Below are 23,659 nucleotides of genomic sequence, written 5' to 3'. Positions count from 1 at the left end.
GACTCTGAAAAACAAACTGAGGGTTCTAGAGGGGAGGGGGGTGGGAGGATGGGTTAGCCTGGTGATGGGTATTGAGGAGGGCACATTCTGCATGGAGCACTGGGTGTTATGCACAAACAATGAATCATGGAACACTACATCAAAAACTAATGATGTAATGTATGGTGATTAACATAACAATAAAAAATTTTTTAAAAGCACACACACACACACACACACACACCAGAGAGTATGTTTGACTAGAAGGCCAGGTATAAGCTATATTGCATGAGCTCAATAAAGATTCCCCATTTTTAACATGAATACAGAACCTGCACCTTACCATATAGTTAGGGATATGGTTGTTAGCAAAATCTTTTTGAAGAAATAACAATTACAAGTGACATATCTAATATTTATTTTCCTTATTTTTAATCAATATCTTAATAAGGTTTCTTTAAATGACTAGGCACTTGCCCTCCTTCACGCCTGTTCTCAAAACAATACATATAAATAAAATAAAATAATAAAGATAAGCATTTTCACATAAAAAAACCCCAAAAAACTGGTATATCAAACCATGGCCCTCCAAGCTTTTCTCTGGGGAGAGCATCACCTAGCGAGGATGTTTTTAAGGAAATCACATGCTAAGCACACTGAGAGGCTTTTAAAGATCACATGTGTAGAAATGCTGACATTCTTTCAGCTATTTGAAGACAAGGGTTAAAAGGAATCAGTGCACACAACTGTCAGCTCTCAAAGAAAGGAAGGAGCAGCCCCAAGGGTGGCTGTGTTGTGGCTAAATGGTGATCTCACTGGGGAGGGAGCCTCTGTCTTACTGGCAAACGTGGGGAACCTTCTCCACCTGAGCGTTGCCCTATGGCAGGATGGTCATCAGAGTGAACGTTCCTGCTTCTCAGTGTGCGGGTATTTTCATTATATGTTCACCATATATTCATAAGAGTTCGGAAACTCTCATGGGTTCAGTAAATGCCCAGCAAACACTTTGGGCCAAAGACTTCTTCTCTCCTCGACAGACCAACGGGTCTTCAGCTTCTCAATACTACTACCACGTACTCGATCCTAGCCTCTTCTTAAGTTTTTCTTTCACTGGTAGAATTATTCCAAGTGTATGATTCCCTTTTCCAGGTCCCTGCCTCTCACGTTGGACTAATAAAGCCCAGGTTCCACGACTGCTCAGGCTGGTGACTGTGCCAACCAGACCATGCTGAAAACTGGCTCCTAACCAGTGGGAAACGTGCAGGTGCAGGTGCAGGAGCCCAAATCCTGTAGCAGAATACCTGGGAACTAAAGCTCATACTTCAGTGGGAGCCAGCTGGTTGCCTTGTCTTTGTAGATGAGGGCAGCATGTGCTAAGTTATTTCAACAGCCTGCTGCTATCCTCAGCGTAGCGGGGAAACGTCACCCGAGAGAAAGAATGAATGTGGGCATCACTACCTGGAGCAAGCCTCCAAGCGTCTTAAATATCCCACAGCCTGTGCGTTTCAGCTCCTATCTGAGATTTTCCCTTCCTATATTCATCTTATGCTCCTCTGATCTCACATCTTGTTTCTAATCACAGCTCAGAGTGAAACACATGTAAGGTAATTACTCCTCGGTGCTCTGTGGTAGCACTCATTGATTAGAAATCATTTTCAGAGGGAACACTATAACAAGGAGTTTTGATCAAAGCTGGATTATTACTTCAGCTCCTCGTTTCACCCACATACGTTTGTTCCCTCTTCAAGGAAGAAAATTTGTGTGCCTGTGTGTGTTATGTGTGTGAAGCTAGATCATAAGGGAGGTAAGAGTTTTTCTTAGAGTGGAACTATTTATTTCCTTCATCTAAAAGAACCATTTCTTTAAAAAGCTGCCAATCAAGCGCCTTCCTGAATCTCATGTTCCAAGCTCTTCATTTCCTTCAGTCCCATCTCTCCGGGACGGGGCCATGTTTATGGCGCGATCGTGAGCATTGCAGGTTTGGGCCCAGCCAGGGCCAGGGGAACCGTGCTCGTGGCTGGAGGCTGTGGAGCTGGAGTTTCAGGAGGACGCAAGGGATCCCTGAAAGCCAACACTGGGCTGCGGAGGGTTTGCTGCGCCCCGTGAGCTCCCTCACAGGCCCCATCCTTCTGTGCCTGCCCTACTGGCCCACTGGACTCCAATCATGAGCGCCGACACAGCACGGTGCCTTTCAAATCTGCCCTTCTTTTGAGTTGTTTACAGCTGTGCAAATTACTTTCTTATCTAATCCTAGAAAGCAGGCATCCGAGGTCTGCCACAGAAGCTGGAGTGAGATGCACAGGAGGAAGTTCTATTTTTATTTTTTAACATTTAAAAAAATCCTCTTCCATTCTTCTTCCTGAGGTGCTGGGTTAGATTCTACACGCAGGGCAGAGACAGGATACGCCAGAATATCAACTCTCAATTACTGTTTCAAAAGGGGAAAGAATAACTTGAGATATTCCAGAAGGTTTTAAAATTAAGAGCTTTATTTTTTTCAGAGTAAGTTTTATCTCGGAGTAAACCATCATTAGCCCTTAATCCAAACAATCAGAAAGCTTAAACAATGGTCAAGTGACTTAAAAAAAAAGACACATCTGGGATTTAGAGTATTCCGAAGAGCGGTATAGATGGATTGTCCTGGATGAGCATAGCTCATGCTTAAGCCTCTACTGTTCTGCGTTTATAGTTCTCCGCAGTAATGAACTTGTCCCCTGAAAATGAGAAGCTACCGGTGTCTAAAATATGTATTATATATGCGTAGACACATATCTGTAGGGACGTGTTATAGTCCATACACACATACACATGTCCACATACGTAGACACATCTGTATATTAGCATATGGTCGTCCCCAGGCCTTGTCTGCAGTTTTGCTCTCCATGGTTTCAGTTACCCCTGGTCAACTGCAGTTGGACGCAGACGGTCCTCCTGATGTATCCTCGGCAGGTCAACAGAAGCCTAACACTACATCATAGCGCCCATGTCACTCACTGCACTTCATTTCGTCGTGTAAGCGTTCCGTCATGCCACATCACAAGAAGGGTGAGTGCAGTACAGTAAGGGGCTTTGAGAGACAAAGACATAACTTTTATTACAGCATATTATAATTATTCTACTTGATTATTGTTGTTAATCTCATTTTGTGCCTCATTTCTAAATTAAGCTTTATCACAGATGTGTACATATAGGAAAAACAGAGTACATATGGGGTTCAGTACTATCCACGGTTTCAGGCATCCCCTGAGGGTCCTGGAACATTCCCCCTGTGGATAAGTGGGGATGTAAGTCTGCAAGCCCATGGCTAAGAAGATTTTATTCATTCAGTGACTATTTACTAATTGTCCAATCATTATGGTAAGTACTGAGGAAAATTGATCAATAAGACAAAATTCCTACCCTCCAGTTCACAGTCTAGTGGGAGACACCTGAAAACATGGAGTACAATAAAATGTTAGTGGCTTTTCGATGGATGTACATGTAGGTAGAGTGGCCACCAATATGAACAGCTCTCCCTGGAGGATGGGGGTGTTGTGAGAGGTTTCCTACGGAAGGGAGTCCTTGAGTTGTATTGTTAAGGTTGCCTGGTGGCCTCTGGACTCGAACTCTTTGATACCTGGTAACCCACGCTTGGTACGCATAGTCACTCACGGATCACCATTTTGGATAAGCAAGCATCTTCTGAATGAGTTCCCCAGGCTAAAATTAATCCTGAGTTTCATTACCTGCACTTGGCATCCAGGGAATGCAGCCTGGGAGTGTGCTGTCCTTAGAACTGTTGACACATAAAATACAATGGACAGTTCAGCGGACGAGGTGCCTGCTGAACAGAACCAGTTGGTGCGCCTCCCCTCTCTGTGATTCGGTGATGACACACCACTGTGAGTAAGAAAAGCCCCAAGGGAAATGAATGGTGTTTTGAAAATACGGACAATCTTCCAAAACAGCTGTTCAGTCCCATCCTAGCACTCCTCCCCACAGGAAGAGAAGCTGGCCTGTCTCCAGCCTGCACTGGGAGCAGGTCAGCGGGGGCTGCGTCATAAAACCTGGGCCGTTAGCAACCTCGACACGAAACCTCTGCTGTTCGTTATGTGAGCAGGTCAGGCCTCAAGTCTGCAACACTGACCTGGAAAGGTAAAACTCTGGTACTCCAAGTAGGAGGGATGGTCCACTCCCAGATTTCATTTGGCTGTTCTGCACAGGAAGCAGAGTCTGAGCCTCTGTGTCCCCTTTAAGACCTGCCATGACTATGGAATAGCTGTGCGAGCTCAGGCCAGTGAATCAGACTCTCCGACCCTCAGTCCTCCCACTGTTTCAGTACATAATATAGTCCCGCGTACAGAACTGGTGCACGACAGCACATTAATGCACACATACACACACACCCTGAGAAAAGTACCCACAGGGCGCCTGGGTGGCTCTTTCGGTTAAGCCTCGGTCATGATCCCAGAGTCCCAGGATCGAGTCCTGCATGGGGCTCCTTGCTCAGCGGGGAGTCTGCTTCTTCCTCTGCTCCTCACCCTGCTCATGCTCTCTCTATCTCTTTCTCTCGCTCTCTCTCTCAAATAAATAAATAAAAATCTTAAAAAGAGAAAGAAAAGTACCCATAGAGGGTTACAGGACAAAGAGACCTCAAAGACACACCCTCACAAAAAAGTTAAACATTATTTAAGGACACACCTTTAGAGTCCTAGAGTGAAGCAGATTATTAGCAAAATGGAGCATGATTAAAAAAAAATGATTCAGAAACCCACACTTGAGTTGAGGGTTGATTAAAGAGACAGTTTACCTTGGGAAAGTATGGGACCCATGGGCACTAGCTCTGAAGCAAGGGGAGGAAAGCAGGTGACCCTTCAAAGAACCCCGTGTTCTAGCCAGCCGCCCAGGACCTGAAGCAGCAAATGGGCAGCAGACACCCCCATGGAGGGGTAGAGGCCACATCTCTGACGGGGAGTCACTGGTTCTGACGAGGCCCTTACCTGCCAGTCAGTGAAATGCTCCAAGGACACCATGTAGCTTCCTGAGACCCTCCACCTCCAGAGCCCTTACCGGCATTTGCCAAGAAAGAGCCAAACGCTGATCAAAGAGAGGAAGAGGGGTCTGACCCCCCAGTTCACAAAATGTGGCCTTTTCCAGGCACCAGGGTTCCCCACAGGCTACTTATGCAAATGGCCTGCTCAAGTGGGAACCTTCCTTAAGCAAGGAGCAGCTACTTCTCATTCCTGAAAATTCCCCCAAATATTCCGAATATGTTGACATGATTCCCCGATGAGCACAAACCTTCAGAAGTTCTTTAAGTGCAGGGAATAAACATTATACGTTTCATGTGCAAATTTCAAATAATCACTGAGACCAATATGGCTTCTGGTGAAATAAGCCCCACGACAGGATGGGCAGTACAAAGGTACAGTAACAGGCACTGGGCATACATCAGCAGTCAGAGAGAAGGCTGGAGAAGCACATGTTAGAATTAAAAATTCGATCACCTTGCTTTAAAATATTTGGATGTACTTTTAAGAACTTCATCTCATTTTAGACTTAGAATGCTGCTTTTAAGGTAGGGTTATTACATCAGTTTTTTAGATGAAGAAACCAGTCGCTCAAAGAGGCTAAGTGACCTGTCGAAACAAAGAAGCTGGCCTTAGAATGCAGGTCTCTTTCTCCTACGTCAATCGCCCTAATTGCACATGCTCTTAAGAAGCGGATTGTATCGGGGCGCCTGGGTGGCTCAGTCGTTAAGCATCTGCCTTCGGCTCAGGTCATGATTCCAGGGTCCTGGATCGAGCCCCGCATCAGGCTCCCTGCTCGGCCGGGAGCCTGCTTCTCCCTCTCCCACTCCCCCTGCTTGTGTTCCTCTCTCTCGCTGTGTCTCTCTCTGTCAAATAAATAAAATCTTTAAAAAAAAAAAAAAAAGAAGCGGATTTTATCTTGCTGTGGGGTTGGTGTATGAGCTGCCTGCCAGTTATGTGTGCCGCAGTGGGAGGCCTCGAGTGCCTATTGCCCTTGCTGCCCCTGTTAAGTCTCTGTGCTGGGGCTACGTGCCCCACCTGCAGGCCTCTGAAGACTGGACCAAGGATGGGGGTTGGCCATGCAGCAACGAGTGGCTTGAGCTCTAGGCCATCACCGCCACCCCCCCCGCCCCCGCCATCATGGCAAGGACTCTACGGACCAACCAGATCCTCTCTCCTAAGAAAGCTGGACATGCCACAAGAGAAAGAGAATCACGAGGAGCCAGTGAAGGAGGCACCATTCAGTACCTAGGCACCATCATGGTCTAGCCCTGTGCAGAGAACACATAGCAGAGGCATGTAACAAGCTTCCTGGGAGTCAGCTAGTAAGGTACTCTATCCTGAGAGAGGTCGGTTCTCAGGGAGGCCTGCTCTGGGAAGACTGCATTGGTGTTACGTCTCCCTTACCAGTGCTATACTCTTGCAGCAAGCCTCAGTCCCTGAACTAGCTCTTTTCACTGTAACCCCAAAAAGCAAAGCATATGATTCTCTTCCAGTCCTGTGTTCGAATAGGGCATTGGAGAGTGACCACACAGTACCATCTCCCCAGGCAGAAGTCACCGCTCCAAAAGGGCGCTCCTTGTTTTCACTGCCCACCTTAGATATCAGACTGGGACTGAAATCAAGAGCTAGCCATAAAATTCCTATAAGGAGCTGTTGTGAGCTGAATTTATCTCCCAAGATTCGCATGTTGAAGTCCTAACTCCCAGTACCTCAGAATATGACCTTATTTGGAGATGGGGTCTTTATGGAGGTAATTAAGGTAAAATGAAGTCATGGGGTGGGCCCCAATCTGACTGGTGCCCTTATAAGAGGAGATTAGGACCCAGACACACAGCAGGAAGACCCTGTGAGGACACAGGGAGAAGGTGGCATCTACAAGCCAAGGTGAGGCCACAGAAGGAGTCAACCCTGCTGACACCTTGATCTCGAACTTCTAGCCTCCAGAGCTGTGAGGGAATAAACTTCTGTTATTTAAGCCACCCAGTCTGTGGTATTTATTAGGGCAGTCCTACAAAGTAATGTGGAAGCCTTCACGTTGGGTCTCCAGAAAGACACCAAAGAGGCTGGCAAGCAACTTAAAGCCATATGCTGGAAGCAATATGGTGGTTTGGTAGGAACATGTCCTGGGCTCAGACTGCTGGGGTCGAACGCTGGCTCTGCCCCTTAGAGGCTGTGTCTTGTTGGATGAGATGCTTTACCTCCGCTGCCTGGTGTCTGAGTCTGAAAGGGAGCCCGCAACACTGCCCGTCTCAAGGTGGGCGGGGAAGGTGTGATGAGGTCAGGCGAGTAGAGACTTAGCGCTGGGCTGGAGCCACGGGACACCGCCCTCAACCAAAGTGTGTTTTCAGACACCGTCAGATACGAGTGAGCGGATGGGATATATCGAGCATGGGGACTCTGAGGCCCTAGTCCTCCTCACCAGGAACGGCTTAGTCCAACCCGGCCATCCGATGTTCCTCCTTCTGCTCTGAATTCTTCTCCTTCCTCTGTGAGTTTGCCACACTCTTGGGAGTGTCTGGTGCCACTGTGTGCCGGGATGGATGGTTGTGCGTGTCTATTTGTCTCCCTATACACTCGACTGGAGCTCCCTTTAACTGAGAGTGTTTACGGAAAGCATTAATAAAGAGGCTTCGCTTCTTATCGATATGTTCTATGAAATTCTCCCTGCCATCTGGTGCCTGGCGTGGCTCTTCTTGATTTGGGAGGCACTCTCTGCCCACTCCCTGGGCTCTCTGACATGGAGCTGCATGTGCCAATGCAGTGGGTCAGAAAGTGCAACTCACGGATTGAAGTAGACACTAAGGCAGCAAAGTTCCTAAGTGTGAGCAAAGTACTCAGGCGCTTAGGCTAACAAAGAGCCTCTCGGGACAGAAACAGGATACCGCTGGACTTCCCGGGTACCTCTGTTGGACTCTGGGGGCAAGTAAAGGAAATCTACTCCTTGAGTCCTGCTGGCTCCACAGGGAAGGGGAATTCGTTTCAGGAGCCAGCCGGCCAGGGAGAGGCAGGCCTTCGGGCCCCTTGAAAGCACAGGAATAAGGGACCTGATTGCCTTCTGGATTCCATCTTGGCCTCCTGTCTCCACTTCGTCTGTATATCTACTTGGCTCTCTTCTCTGTAGACTGCCATTCTGTGCCTCTCTGCTTCTCAAGGCAAACAGACAATGTGGAAGATACTTTTGTCAAAGGAATGACTGAATCCCTGTCATCCCCAATAGTAAATTCTCGTTGTGGGTCAAGCATTTGTCTGGGTCTCATCAGCTGAGACTGGGGGCTAGGGATAGGGTGGTGTAGAGAGGAAGCCCCCCTGCACAACATGGCTGCCAGGGCCCACTGCTCTGGATTGGGAGAGAGGAGAGGTTCAGACATTTTTACATCTATTTATTTATTTATATTATTTTTAAAATTATTATTTTTTCTTTTTTTTTTTGAGAGAGCGGGTGGCCGGGGGAGAGAGGCAAAGGGAGAGAGAATCCCAAGCAGGCTCCACACCCAGTGCACAGTGAGACACGGGGCTTGATCTCATGACCCTGAGATCATGACCTGATAAAGAGTTGGATGCTCAACTGACTGAGCCACCCCAGTGCCCCAGAATGGTATAGTTTAGATATTTACATTTCTTTGTAGTTAATGATAGGCATGCTAAAGTATACATAGCATGTGAAGTACACATATTCATGTAATATAGTTAATGATATGCACACTGAAGTATTTTGGGAGAAGTGTACTAATGTCTGCAACTTTGTTTTGTTTTTGTTTTTTAATTTTTAAGTAGGTTCCATGCCCAGTGCAGAGCCCAAGGCGAGGCTCAATCTCACGACCCTGACACGGGGTTCAATCTCACAACCTTGAGATCATGACCTGAGCTGAAACCAAGAGTTAGACGCTTAGCTGTCTGAGCCACCCAGGCACCCCAGAGATTTTGAATTTTGGAATGCTCATTAGAAATCTCCAAACAGAAATGCAGATTAAAACAATCAATCAAACAAACAAACAAACAAAACACCCAGACAAACCTATCACATGTCTTTAAAACTCAAAAAGAAATGCAACTGCTTTTCATAAGTTAATATAGCTACTCTATTTAAAAATTGGTGTCTGGTAGTTGGTGTGCTTTGGAAATTATTTCACCATGAAATACATTTAGAAACACCAACAGATGATGGCAAAATGGTGATTTATCTCCTAAAAATGACTGATATCCCTCGTTTCGTGAGTACTGACAGTAACTAGTTGGTATTCACTTACATCATCGACTGAACTCTCGCTGAATTCCAAATCAGAATACAAAGTGCCGTCTGCCTTGTGCAGGATCCCTCTGGTATTTAGACTGTGTGGTGTAGACTTCAGGACTGAATTAAAACCCTGAGACCCCAAGACGCAGGGCCTGTCCAGAATGGAAGTCTGTCTCATCAAATCCCACCTGCGAACAGATGTGCTGGCTGCAGAGCCCAGTTCTGTCATTTCCGACCAGCGGGCATCCTGCTCATTTCCTCTCTTGCACTTTTCTCCCAGAGACGATGTGCTACCCATGTTCTACAGCGCTTACCCTGCCCCCCCATATGCTACATCTTAACCCCCTCATGCTTTTCTTCCCTTGTCATATCTTCAACCTTCTTGTTCCCTCTTCGTATCCAGAACTATTAAGACCTTCAGAAAGCAACTTTATTGTTTGGAATAAATTTTCGTTGAGCAACTGGATGCTTATTTTGAGTATGAGCTTAACTACAGTAAATACAAAGCACAATTTTTTTTAATTGAGATGCTTTGCTGTTCTTAGAGTGTATTTAATGCTTGCATTTAATTACCATTAGTTTCTCCCAGAAGAAATTCACCACTAGGATATTATCACCACCATCGACAACACTTACTGTATACTTATGCACCAGGCACTGCAAAATAACCTTTTAAAGTAGTTCCTAATGTTAGACCCATTTTAAAGATAAAGAAACTGAGGTTTAGAAAGATAAAGCAAGTTGCTCAAAGTCCCACAGGCCAACAAGTGACAAAGAAAGGAGCTACACTCAGGGTAACCTCCAAAGCCCATGTTATAGCCACTCCCCCACGAAGGCTTCCTGGCCCTGAGCAATGACATTCTATTCCTTCCGGACATAAGATGGAATAAGACAGAATGTGGCAACCACTACACTGTGTAGACACTGCAGGTCAACTGAACCCCAGAAACCACGGCCCAATCTCAGGAACCTCATCAATCTGTCATTTGAGCATTTGCCCGGGACAAAGGGTTGCCACGTGGCTACTCTGGTCTGACATGCGACTGTGGCTACTCGTTTAGTGAGACTAGGAATACATGTAAACCGAGGCACAGGTGACGCAGTTCATATACAAGTCAGTGTTTAAGTGTCCTTTATTTATTTTTTTAAAGATTTTATTTGACAGAGAGAGACACAGTGAGAGAGGGAACACAAGCAGGGGGAGTGGGAGAAGGAGAGCAGGCTTCCCGCCGAGCAGGGAGCCCGATGTGGGACTCGATCCCAGGACTCCGGGATCATGACCTGAGCTGAAGGCAGATGCTTAACGACTAAGCCACCCAGGCGCCCCTTAAGTGTCTTTTAAAAAAATGAGTAAAACAATTGGTTTCATGACTTTGGTAACAGATTCATTCAAAGCAAATTACTAATCTTATAAATGGTATCGGGAAAGATGGTTAGCTGTTTAGGAAAATGAAAGTGTGACCTTCTCATCTCACAATGCCATGGTAAGCTCCAGACGGAGCCAGAAATACAATTTAAATAAAAAACAACTTAAGAGAAAAAGTAAGCAAATATTTATATAATCCTTTATAGGACAGACAAGGACTTTTTACATGGAAAAACAATTGAAGGAATCAATGAAAAAAATGTTAGACATGACAATATGAAAGAAGGTAAAATATCACTATGTCCCAAACACCACACAGAATAATAAAAGGCAGATAACAATCTGAAAAAAGCCTCATAACAACCAAGAGAGAAAATGGACTAGTATTCTGGGTATATAAATAGCTTATACCAAGTTGATCTGAGATGTTTTATTGTTTATAAAACCCCAACAGAAAAAAGTGGACAAAGCACTTGAACACTTAGCGAGGTATTCAAAATGATTAACAAATTCATGGAAAGATTCTATTTCATTTGGCATTAAAACAACAAAGTGCTCTGATAATTATATGTAAATAAATATACCTTCTCCACATTAAAAAAAAGCATTAAAAAATTAATAGTACACAACAAAATCAGAATTTTCTGAATATATATGTATGCATGCTTATCCTACATATTTAAAAAAAGGGATGGAAAAAGGGTATAAAAATGAAAACAGTGCTTATCTGTGGGTTGTTGAATTACAAGGAATTTAAATTATCTTCCTTATACCTTTCTTTTCTTAAAAAGCCATTATATCTAATACCCAAATTTAATATTTTCAGTATGTAAGAATGAAAAGAAGGAAGGAGGAGGAAGAAAGGAAAGAAGGAAGGAGAAAGAAGGAAATAATTTTTAACTTTCAAGAGGTTAAGAGGCAATAAAAAGTTTGGCGTAATAAGTGTCCAGTATCCAGAACACATGAAGAACTCTTACAACTCCAAAAAAAGGGAGAAACAACCCAATTAAAAAGATGGCAAAGGATTTGAATAGACATTTCTTCTAACATCTACAGATGGCCAACAAGCATATGAAAAGATCATTCAGTCTTTAAGGAAGTATAAATTGAAACCAAATGGATGGATGGATGGAAGAATGGATGGATGAAGGGAGGGAGGGAGAGAGGGAGGAAGGAAGGATGGATGGAAGGATGGATGGATGGATGGATGGATGAAGGGAGGGAGGGAGGAAGGGAGAGAGGGAGATGGATGGAAGGATGGATGGATGGATGGATGGATGGATGGATGGATGGAAGGATGGATGGATGAAGGGAGGGAGGGAGGGAGGAAGGAAGGATGGATAGAAGGATGGATGGATGGATGGATGGATGGACGGATGGATGGATGAAGGGAGGGAGGGAGAGAGAAACAAGTGTTGGAGAGGATGCAAATTGAAACCCGTGTACATGACTGGTAGGAATGTAAAGTGATTTAGCCACCATAGAAAACAGTCTGGCAGTTCCTCAAAAAGTTAAACAGAATTACCAAATGACTCAGCAACTCTACTCCTAGGTCTATTCCCAAAAGAATGGAGAACAGGGACTCAAATAAATACTTCTGCACACATCTTCATACAAGCATTATTCACAGTAACCAAAATATGGAAACAACCCAAATGTCCACTGAGGGAGGAATGGATAAACAAATTGTAGTTTATATGTAGAATGGAAAATTATTCAGCCATAAAAAGGAATGAAGTATTGCTACATGCTGAAAGGTAGATGAACCTCAAAAACATGCTAAGTGAAAGAAGCCAGACAGACACAAAGGATCATACACTGTATGATGTAGATGTAGACAGAATGACATAGACAGAATGCAGACTGGTGGTGGCCAGTGGCTGGGGGATGGAAGGAGTGGGGGGAATGGGAAGTAGCCCTATAATGGGTGTGGGGTTTCTTTGGGGTGATGAAAATGTCTTGGATCTAGATAACCAGATAGATACACAATACTGTGAATGCGCTAAATGCCACTGAATTGCTTACTCGAACATGGCTAATTTTGTCATGTGAATTTCACCTCATTAAAAAAAAAAAAGCCAACAGAAAAATAAGTTTAGAGTAGCCCTTCCATGGGGACACCATCTACATGGACACTAATTTAAAACAGATTTGTTAGACATCCTTGAATCTGAGACTTTGGGTTCAGGGGTAAAGTGCAATAGAGGAGATCTCCTCACATCTGCTACGGATTGTATGGATCTATTTTCCACAGAATACACCCAGTGGATATTTTAACAGAATTTCTTTATTTTTCTTGGGGGGTGGGGTGGGAAACTGGTCTTAAAAACATAATGCAAAGGCCCAACTCATATACAAATATAAAGTTTTGAAATTACTGCTACTGTTTTTTTCTAACTTTATTTTCCATATTTACTGATGATAAGGAACTAAAACCACCATCTAACTAAAATTATTAGCCACTCAAGGCAGCATACCAACAGATCATAATAGCTATTTTTCACAGTTGCTTGAAAGTATGTCAGATCAACTGAATGTAATTTTACACAAATTTGCAATTAGGACTACCGTAACTGCCTTGCCATTTTCTTATTACAGCATGAGCTAGACAGTACCCTAAGGAGGAAACCTAAGCAAAAGTATTATTTGAAGTAATTAAATGATGTAAATATGATGTATAAATCTGGTCATATGTTATAGGCTCCAATTTCAATCTCTACCTGGTCCAGTCATTGGCTGAGCAAAGCTGTCTGAGGGACAGGACAGGCAGGACATGAGACATTAGATGATTTAAAGAAGGAAGGAAAGAGGGGAGGATGCCCCAGAAAAGGACATGAAGATGTGGAGGGGCCCCTGGCTAAAATCTCTAAGACACATTTGTTTTCTGAGAAGAACTTGAAGTAGCTCTGCTCTGAAGGTTGCAGGGACCTTGAGTTTTGGTTTTCTATTAACTATTAGGATTTTTCCATCTTGAATATCTGTATGGATCTCCTTTACTTTAACTATGCTAAGAATAGCTTCAATGCAGACTAGTCTTCCCAAGAATTTGATCTGTTTAATATTGCCAGATATATTCCTATATCAGATGTGATATCACATTATTTGGGATTCATATTTAAAGAGACTTTCTGGCAGTAGGAATCCTGAAACGAAGAAGTTCAATGTACAGGTATTCCTTGATTCAATCTAGGTTAAAAAAAAAAATAGCATTCTAAATATAATCAAAATCAACTCCTCTCTGTTTTCCTTGCGATATGTGCCTCACACCTTTTTTTCCCAGCTTTCTTCCTCTCATTTTGGGGAGGCTCCTTTTATGCCTTGAGAGGATGAGTGGAGGTCAAGTCTAATTTCAGGAGTTGTGTGTACTCTGTATTGTGTTGCACTTCTGTCCCCCAGGGGTGGCTTCATCCTTTGGAGCAGGTGGCTCCACCCAGCAGGACCAAAGGGAAGTGTAAGCAACCTTTTAAGGAGTCTTCATTTTAAGAAGTGCTGATCAAAGTATTGTTCAAATTCCAAATTCCATGCATATTTTCAGGTCTTAATTGGCATGCCATGTCCTTTCTTAAGTTAAATACACTGGCTATCCCCTATGAAGTGCATTTAATGAGGCTTGTCTTAAGTGGGCCACCCCAGCGCTGGGGACTAATCTCTAAGTGTCATTCCTGTATAATTCCTGCTTCTCAGAGAGGGCTCACGGAGATGCTTCACCTGCCCTATCCACCCTTTAAATGAGCTATAGGGGAAGGGAACATACAAACAGGTAAGTGACTGAAAAGTGAAACTTCCCCACAACATTATTCCAAAGGAAAATCACCAAACACATAGCCATGAAGACCCAGGTCTAGGTGCCAGAGTTAGGACATTTTGTTTGCTCCCTAACACATCAACCCTCTGTATATAACCATTAAATCAAATATTCTGTAATTACTAACATTTGTGGAATAAATATTTGTGAAGGCACCACAGGGGGGAAAGGAGAATATGATTCACCAAAGTATTTCCCATCCTTGAACCTACTACTGAAGGCTTTGTATTGGCCAAATCCATGTGGTCTTGGCAGGTCACCTGATTGCACTCTCTAATCTCGCTCCTGCAAGACAGACCTTCCATGCTTTCATCCCCCAGCCTCTGTTCCTCTACCTGGACCTCCTGGGTCACCCTTCTTAATTCCTTCACTCACTCGTTCCCTCTTCCATCCCTTTAGGCCTTCCCTGGAGTTCATTCTTTCTTCATCTTCCCCTTCTCCTGTGCCAGACACAACCTAGGCATCTCAGTCCTGACTGGAGCTCCAACTGCCAACTGTATACTCTAATCCTGGCCTCTCTCTCATGAGCTCTTAGGCCGGAATTTCCAGGCAGGCTACCTAAAACTCAGGAAGACCACAAGTAACCACATAACCTCCACCAAAGCCCTGCTCCCTTTACTTAACCCCTACCTCAAGGTCAGCTCTCAGTCACACCACTCAGGACTCGGAAGTTACATTTAGTTCCTTCATCTCCATGCTCGCTCCCTCAAATGGCTCCACCTTTCCTGTGGATTTTAACGCCTAAATATCCTTTCCATCAGTCAGCTTTTCCCACAAGGCCCTGGCCACTGTCTCAGCTCAGACTTATCTCCTCCATTCAGATAAGCTATTCAGATGCACTTCTCCATCTTTCCCTACCCCCAGCTTTACCCAGGGCCAACATAGTCTCAAGACAGATAATCACTTACAAATTTGAAAACATCTGAATTAGCTCAATGACTCCCTACATGTTCTACCAGAAAAGTCCACATGAGTATAAGGAAATGAAGGGCCTTTAAGATCTGGCCCTTCCCAAACTCTCCAGTTTCATTTCCCCCCACTCCGCCATGTTTCCTGTATGCTGGGCACACTAAATTATTTTCATCTCTCTCTTCCTGTCTTTGTGCATACTGTCTACTCTGCCTGGAATTTCTTGGCCCATTCCATAGCTAAGTCTAATTTGTCAGCTGAACCATGATCTGTAAACATTTCTTGATCATTTACAGCAAAGAGAGGTGCTACTCTTCTTTGAAATCGTGGTGGTGCCATCTGTCATCTAAGACACTTTTCATATTAAATTGCATTAAATTATGTGCACTGACCTCCTATCAGACTGGGAGCTCCTTGAGGACAAGAGCTCATTTAAAAAGTCATTTTTATATCTCCTGACCCTAAGTATCACAGATAGCATAGTGCCTCACCCATAGTAAGTGTTCACAAACATGTTCACTAGAATGAAGGAGTCACAACTTGAGATACATTAAGTTTTAGCTATTCTAGCTAAAAGGAAAAGAACTATTCAAAAGCATACTGAAGAAAAACATCTGGAGCTCAAGGGCCCACTGCAGCCTCAACTCTGTGGTGCTCCAGAGTTCTCTGGAAAGGAAGCTAATGACTTTGGCCTGTCACCCTCTTCCTTCCTGCCCTCTTCCAATGCCCGAAGTCTGTAATTACATGTCTTAGAACTCATTTGATCTCAAATAATGGAAACCCATGTGAAACCAACTTAAACAACAGGGGAGTTACACTTGCTTAGGGAATCTGAGCAAGGACTGGACAACTCAACTGTGGGAAGGGTGGTGAGTAGCTGGGTCCCAGAACACAATGGAACCGAGGACTCAAACCACACCAGTTCTCCTCTCCATGTCACATCTCTCTTCTGCTGCTTCCTTCTCCCTCTCTGCTCACCACATTCTCCCCACATGGGAAATGTGGCCAGAGATGGCTCCTAAGTATGTCACTCACAGCTTAAGCTCTCTTTGGTCTTTCATCCAAACATTATGGGGAGAGAAGGCCTATTGGCCCAGCTTTATGAGGTGCCCACCCCCGCAGCAATCACTTAGGCCCTGGAACAGAGACCCACTGGACCAGTGTGGACACTGTCCTATGAACCCAGCACATGGGGGAAGAAGCTGCTTCTAGAAAAGGATGTTGGCAGCCATGTCAGGGATCCACTATTCCTATGACTCTCAGTGGGATGGCTTAGGTACGTAGTGGTTTGGAAAGCCCACATTCAAGAGAGCTAAGGCTTCTCTGCCCTCCCTGCACAGATAGCTTTTTTCTTCCTTTCACAGTTACCTTCCTTCAAAATTTTCCCTTGTTCCTCATCTGTGGCAAACAAACATACACAACAAGCATGTTATAATTTGACTCCTTGAATTTCCATTCAACCCTGTGATTTCCCCTCTTCCAATCAGGAAAGGGTTTCTTAGGTAATCATGGAATAATTTGCATACTTCCAACACTTTTCTGATCTGGGGAGTTCAGAGTATTAAAATATATTTTATAAACGATACAACCAATCTTCTTCAAAGGTACTTTTTTTTCCTTTTTCCTTTCTTCCTTTTCTCTATGTGAACACTAATCTCAAAAACGCTATTTTTAAACCAGCAGTTTACTCAGAATCCAACTTGCTATAATCCAATTCCTGTTCCAATTCCTCACCCCCCACTCTGTTTCTCCTCAGTCAGAAACCAGCATGACTGAGAGTAAAGGGTTCTGGTCACCCATCTGGAAAATGTTACCAAATGGGGTCTCTTTCTGGCCTACAGAGAATGGGATGTCGGTTATATTTGGAGAAAACATGATGTCAGTATGTTGTTGCTGGGTTTTCTTTCTTTTTATCATTCATTCATCATATATTTATTGAATAGTTGCTATGTTTTATACCTCAAATAGAGCAGAAAGTTAAAGACCCAGTGCCTGGCAGTAACTCACAGTGCAATGGTGGAAAGTGTATAAATACAATGCAACGTGGCAATTGCCAAAACAGAACGTGTTAGAAATGCTTATCTCACCATCACTGATACCATGTGTGTTGCTGGACAGACAACCAGCTAGGAGAAATTACCATATTTAACAAATGCTGGGATAAGATAAGATTATTCCAGTAAAATTCTGAGTAAGTGTGTAGACCACAGCTGTCATCTCTTGTACAAATATTTCACCTGCTTCATTTTCACTGCTGGTTTCCTCTTTTCTCATCTTACTATCATCACTTTCTTTCAGGAGGAAGTAGAGGCTAAGAAAAGTGGCCGGATCTGTCAAACACAGAATCTAAAAACTTCTGTGGGGTATTCTTTCTCCTCTGAGAAATATTAAATAAGACATCTTGCAAAATAGTTCTGTTAACAAAAGAGGAGTTGTTGATTTTGTCCTCATTTCCGAGGTCTGAAAGATTCTGGTCTGAACTGAGACGGAGTCAGTTGTGCGCTGGAATCCCCGAGGCCTTCTTTGCAGGGGTTTGCCTGGAGGGGAAAGCCTGGGGGAGGGGCTCTGCAAGGTAGAAAAGGAGATGGGGCTCAGAGCAGAGCTGCTTGAGTCCCCGGTGACAGGTGTGACACCAGCAAGGGAAGGCACAGTTCTGCCCAAATCTGATAGAGCACAGGACACCGTGAAGATCCCCCCAGAGTCTCATGGGTGTGTGCCAGCTGGGGCAGCAGCAGGGCTAGCAATATCCAGGAGGAAACTGGGGGCCCCCTGAGTCCCGGCATGTTCAGGGGAAGTTTGTTTGTAAGCAAATGTGGGACATCCTTGGAGACCTCCAGAAATACTTGAGGGGAACTGTGCAGGAGGCTGAGGTCTCCGTGAGCAGGTGGTGGTGACATGCTGGGGAGATCCGAATATAAGTTCCTCAATTCATTTCCTAAGCGTCTGACTTTCCTAAGCGTCTGACTAACTAGCCCCCTCTATGCTACAGCGTCTCCGCTGGAACGGGACACCCTGCCGGGCACTACACTGCCTTGAGGTGTCCTCCTCTTCTTCATGTAAATCTTACAGAACATTCTACCTTGCTCTGTCCTCACCAGACACCTGATTAAATTCTGGTCATAGTCATACCTTCTCCGGCTCCAAATGACACTTGAATAAGTAGATCCCCCAGTGGAGCTATAGGCTGTGAAAACAAAACAAAACAAACCACCAAAAAGCAAAAACAAAACACAAATCGAAGTTCCTGTTGGTCGCCTGGATTTTCTAACTTAACCACCCTTACTCCCCACCCCCACGTGTGGGCTCCAGATCCGATCCCACCTCTTCAGAGGGGACAGTTAGGAGCCCTGGGGCGGCAGCTAAGCACCGGAGCTCCCAGGCAGACTGCGGCCCCTAAGCCCAGCTTCTCTGTGACTGCTTGTCGCTCTGCCACCCGCTTCCACTGGGCTCGCTACTGCGTGGAGCCCTAGATCGTGGGTGCCATTTGGGCCAACTGTGTACACACCACTGGTCCCTTCCCCTGGAGTTGACCTCCCATCCCTAGAGGTCCCTGCCTGCTTTTGTACACCAACAGCTTAAGTCTCAGTTATGACCAAGCTAAGGAAAGTAACTAACCCAAGAGACACTTGGATGCGCCCCCCGCGCCCCACCCCAGCCCGTGCACTGTGCATCGTAGCCCCAGCCTGGCTGGTGCTGGAGCCAGAGAGATCGGCAAGTCTGGGGAGCATGTCTCTGCTGCTCAGAAATTCAAATAGGTCTCAGAAACTTTCTTACAAATCTTATCTTTAGAGACTCAACTCCAAGATCTAGCATCAGGAAAAGTGTTTGGTTATCCTATGTATGATTCTGAGGCTGTACAATGTCAGGTTGTATTTGGATTAAAAAATCTCTTGGTTACTAAGACATCATCATTAACTGTGAGGGTCGCGGTACATTCAAGGCCAAGCCTCTGTGGGGTGTGAAGGACAAGGTCACTGACCCAGTATGGACGGTGCGGGTGGGAGTGGGAGGCAGGCTCCCATTGCAGCTCTGGGCATCGCATTTGGGTGGTAGCTAGTTGAAAGAAGTGACCTTGTGACCTGGGATAACAGATTAAAGATCCAAAATGGTTTAGGGCATGACTCATAATTGCCCAAAATGATGCGGTGGGGCTGCCCCTCCCCATCACATTTCTGCCAGCAATTCTGTGACTTAGAGTCCCCTAACATGTTGTCCTTGGTGTGCATTTTAACTCGCTTTCATTTGATCGATGGGGGTGGGACAGGGACAGGGAAACATCAAGGGACGTGGGTTACTTCTGCCTTGCATCTTGGAAAGAGAGCATTCAATCTCCATGCTGCAAAAAGGTGCACGGGGTGCCAAGTGAAGATAATTTCCAAATTCCCCGAAAACTGCTAATTGAAAGTTAAAGAGGGAAGAGTGGCTTCATGGTTAATTTTCACGAAGGTGTGCACGCACGCAGCAGATCACTGAAGATCCAGCTCATTAAGCTCCTGGCCTCTCTCCTTGCCTGGCGGCCATCGAGCTGTCTCTCTGCTCGTTCTCTGCTCTGTGCCGAGATGCTGCTCCCAGGGCCCTGCCAGGTCAATGCTGAAGGTAATCCCAAAGAATCCTTCAGCAAACGGTGAAGTGCTGGGGGACAAGGCAGAACAAGGTGTTCGGGGACTGAACTAATTGTGTTTTAATTTGTCTACCGCTGGTGGCAAACAGAGCCGCTACGTGGCAGCAAGAAAATGCACCTCTCGTGAGCTGCTTTAAAAAGAAGGCTTTGGGGAAGGAGGTAAAGGGAGGAAGGCAGGGAAAAACAAATATCCAGGCTAAAAATAGTGTTCTTAGAATTGCTTTCTGGGCTGTCTGAACCACAACAATAAAAGTTCTTAGACTCACGCCACCAGCATTGCAATAAAAGCGAAGAAAGGGAAAGAAGCCAGGAGCGTTCCAAAGCAGGCCTGGCTGCCCCGAGCCAGCTCCCTGGTACTGCATGCTGTCAATTTCAAGGGGGCGCAACTTCTGACAAGCTCTCTCAAGATTAGCTGTCGCTGGCTTTTCATTGCTGGCCAGGGTTTAAGTTCAGATAACAGCCCTTCTTTGGCTCTGTCAACAAGAACCAGGAGCAGGGAGTGATTTGTAAACCAGAGATGTCATTCCACCTGCCACCGGCCATGGCATTTTCCCAACACAGAATATGAAGTCCCACTCTGCTTCCCGTGATGACCAGAACTTCCTAGTCATATGTATTTGGCTGCCAAATCCAAGACTCCTGGCTGGGCTAAGGTTATTCTTTAATAAGCAAGATGGGCTGATTGTGACAGTTACTGGTTTTTACTGTGATAGCTATTTAAAAAAAAATAGTTTTCAAAGCATTTCACATCTATAGGCTCATCTAATTTTTGCAGTTGCCATTTTGGGATGATGTTAGTGCCCTGGGTTGGCAGATGAGGAACTGAGGCCAGAGAGCCCCTTTATGAGACTTCTAAGATGTGAAGGGCCAAGACTCCGCTGATGGCCTCTGAATCTGAATTCTGAGCTCTTTCCACTGGCCTACACTGCCTCCGAAATATGCAGCCGGGTAACAAAAGCTCCTCTAAGCTATGAAGAAGGATCAGTGAGCCATCCACCAAGCGTCACACAGGGAGCCAGCCTCTTCCACTAATATAAACATGGTGGGAAGATGGCAGTGAGAGACTATGCCATAGTGCCCTATGGAGTTTCCATCAAGTGGAATAGTCTAGAAAAGTTTAAATGCAAATAAGGAACACAAGAGATGAATGAGCCAACATTAGGAGCAGTTACATAGAGCTCTCTGCGAGGAGCAGACTGGTGGGGGATGAGGGCAGGAGGTCAGTACTTGGGGGCTTATTCTGAAAAAATGCCCCATGAACCTTTCTGGTTGTAAATGTTCAGACTATGGTTACGTTTTCTGGAAAGTGGGCTGAGCTGTTTTATGAGTGGTCCCTGGCTAAGAGGTGCAAGCAGAGGGATAGAACCAGGGGCACCCAGTTGCAAAAGATCTCTAGCCCTTAGACCTGTCTTGGTTCCAAACAAGTTTCCTGTTCTGATTCAGGTATCTCCTTAAATAAATCCCATTTGTCTTAAAGTGGCTACCCTGAGTGAATCTGCCCCAGCAACAAAAGAACATAACAACCCAGAGTTCTTTTTACAGGAACTGAAGGTTTCTACTCAAAGGCACTTAGTGACATTAATTAGAATCAGAGCTGTGTACACCTCATTCACAAGGTAGCAGAAGGGAAACAGATATGCAGAGTTTGCTATCCTGTGTCCTGGGAAATCTCCTCAGACCAATGGCTGCCCTGCTCTGAATCTATAGCCCTAGACATTGCCCCTCAGACAGTGAAGGTTTACGGGGCATCAGAAACTGTGTAGGCCACTTACGAGGCTTAACCCACCTTACTATTACCTTCTACTTTTTATTGCTAGTTAATTTTCCTTCGTTATTTGGCCCCATAAAAACTGGGATCTTGCCTTAATATCCTTGTGGTCCCAGTGGACCCCGTGTCTCCTATAACACAGGAACTCGAGAAGCGACTGGCTAACGTTCTTACAACGTGCCTCTTTGCATGAAGTTCAAGGAAGTCTAAAAATGGCAGTGCCTCAGTCAGAAGCTACTGAGTTCAGGCTAATGAGAAAACAAAGAAAGATCTGTATAGACAGTAAACCTACCGACGTATAAAACAAGGTCAGAGGTCTGTCCATGTGACTCGTGTGGCTAATTAGAGTGAGGGCAGGCACCTGATTCGAGGAGAACCTGTCCTCCAGCTGGTCAGTGACCAGAAAATCTCGGGCCAGCGAGATTCCTTTGTCGAGAATGTCAGAATTGGGCAAAGTGGTAGCAACTGGTGCTGAGCGCTGACACCTAAAGGTCATTTAGACTCGGGGGCTGGGCAGGGTATTCTGAACTCTGCAAGATACAGAGAGAGCACAAGCTATATGGTGGAAAGCAGGGGAGAGCCAGAGTGAGCGTGAGGAAATAGAATGCAACAGAGAAGCAGAAATTGGTAGACAAACCCCAGAAAGAGCGACGGAGACAGAAAGTTCAGACCCTGCCCTAGCTCCTGTTCTTTCTGAAGCCAGCTTTACACATGTTTTGTCAAGTGTGTTTCTTGGAACCACAAGAACCCCCAGTGAACACCTCCCTCTTGTGAGGTCCTTCTGTCCCTTCTCCCTGCTGGTCAGAACAGAAAAGTAAAGCATGGTTTTAAGAAATAATATTTTTTCTGGGTGTTATGCACAAACAATGAATCATGGAACACTTCATCTAAAACTAATGATGTAATGTATGGGGATTAACATAAGAATAAAAAAAAAAAGAAATAATATTTTTTCAGAAGAAATAAGAAATTCTCCACTAAATGATATCCCAATGGTTCTCGACTGGGGGCAATTTTGCCTGACGGGGCATTTGGCAATGTCTGGAGGCATTTTTGGTCATCATAAGGTGCTGGGAGGGGCTGAGAGTGGTCAGAGGTACTGCTCACATCTTATGGTGCACAGAACAGCCTCCCCCCTGCCCCCACAAAGAATTATCTGGCCCCAAATATCAGTAGTCCAGAGGCTGAAGAACCCCACTCTAGACCAGAAGGTTGATAATACAAAGCATGTATCATTCAAGGATCAAATGTCATCTGACGCATAAGTATGAAAAAAGTTAAAACAGGGAAAATGTAACAATATGAAGAACTGTGGTGTTAGGGTGTTGAGATGATGGGTGAATCTCTACCTTTTGATTTTTAAACTTTTATGTTTTTATTGGATGCAATTTGCCAAAGCAAAATCAAATACCCCCCCCCCAAAAAAAAAGAGAGAGAGAAGGGAGGGAAAGACGAGAGGAAGGGAAGAAGGAAGGAGAAGTCATCCAAACTGCCTCATCCACAGGGGCTCCCACCGCCTTGCTGTGGCTGGTTAGGAGCAGGTAATGCCCGTGACTCATACCCACTGAGAAGGGGGGCCAGCCACACTGAGAAAGCGCCTCTCTTCGTGAAGCCCCTCTTCACCATGCTGTTAAAAAATACTGAACAAGTGCTCCGGTATACCGACCTGTACCAAATTTGTCCCAACTGCAAGTGGTCACATAAAGAACAGAACTATTAAATGGATCAAGGAGGGCTGAACAGAGCTGGGACTCGCCTTTGGTGCCCATAGCTCAGGATGCTTACCGCTAGCATCTTGGCCCCAACTAGACCCTGAATGTGGGTTCACAGATCCAGGAAACCGTGTCCACAACTGTCTGAGCAGGATGCACAAAACAAGCAGCAGTGCCAGGAACAAGGGGGAGGCCTGTGAGAAGCACTGGTTTGGGGACACGGCCAAGCAGAGCCTCCTGCAGACACCTGGCG

At 45.1% G+C, this 23,659-nt stretch overlaps 1 protein-coding gene across 10 annotated transcripts in view; it reads right to left on the bottom strand.

Annotated features, from left to right (window-relative positions):
• The window catches only part of FARS2 (phenylalanyl-tRNA synthetase 2, mitochondrial), a 616,343-nt gene that overhangs the window by 174,530 nt on the left and 418,154 nt on the right, over positions 1-23,659 (bottom strand). Inside the window, exon 7 of one of the 10 annotated variants that reach the window (XM_035030775.1) lies at positions 12,896-18,489. The exons of the other annotated variants lie outside the window; for them this stretch is intronic. Within the exon in view, the coding sequence (XP_034886666.1) occupies positions 18,483-18,489 (7 nt within the window). The 3' untranslated portion in view covers positions 12,896-18,482. Of the gene's footprint in view, positions 1-12,895; positions 18,490-23,659 lie in introns of those variants that run through there. 10 annotated transcript variants of the gene reach the window in all.

Source organism: Mirounga leonina, unplaced genomic scaffold (genome assembly GCF_011800145.1).
Source record: "Mirounga leonina isolate KUSES-001 unplaced genomic scaffold, KU_Mleo_1.0 Mir_366, whole genome shotgun sequence".
Lineage (NCBI taxonomy): Eukaryota > Metazoa > Chordata > Mammalia > Carnivora > Phocidae > Mirounga > Mirounga leonina.
Note: the sequence above shows the minus strand (reverse complement) of the source record. Positions and strands in the feature narration are given on the sequence as shown.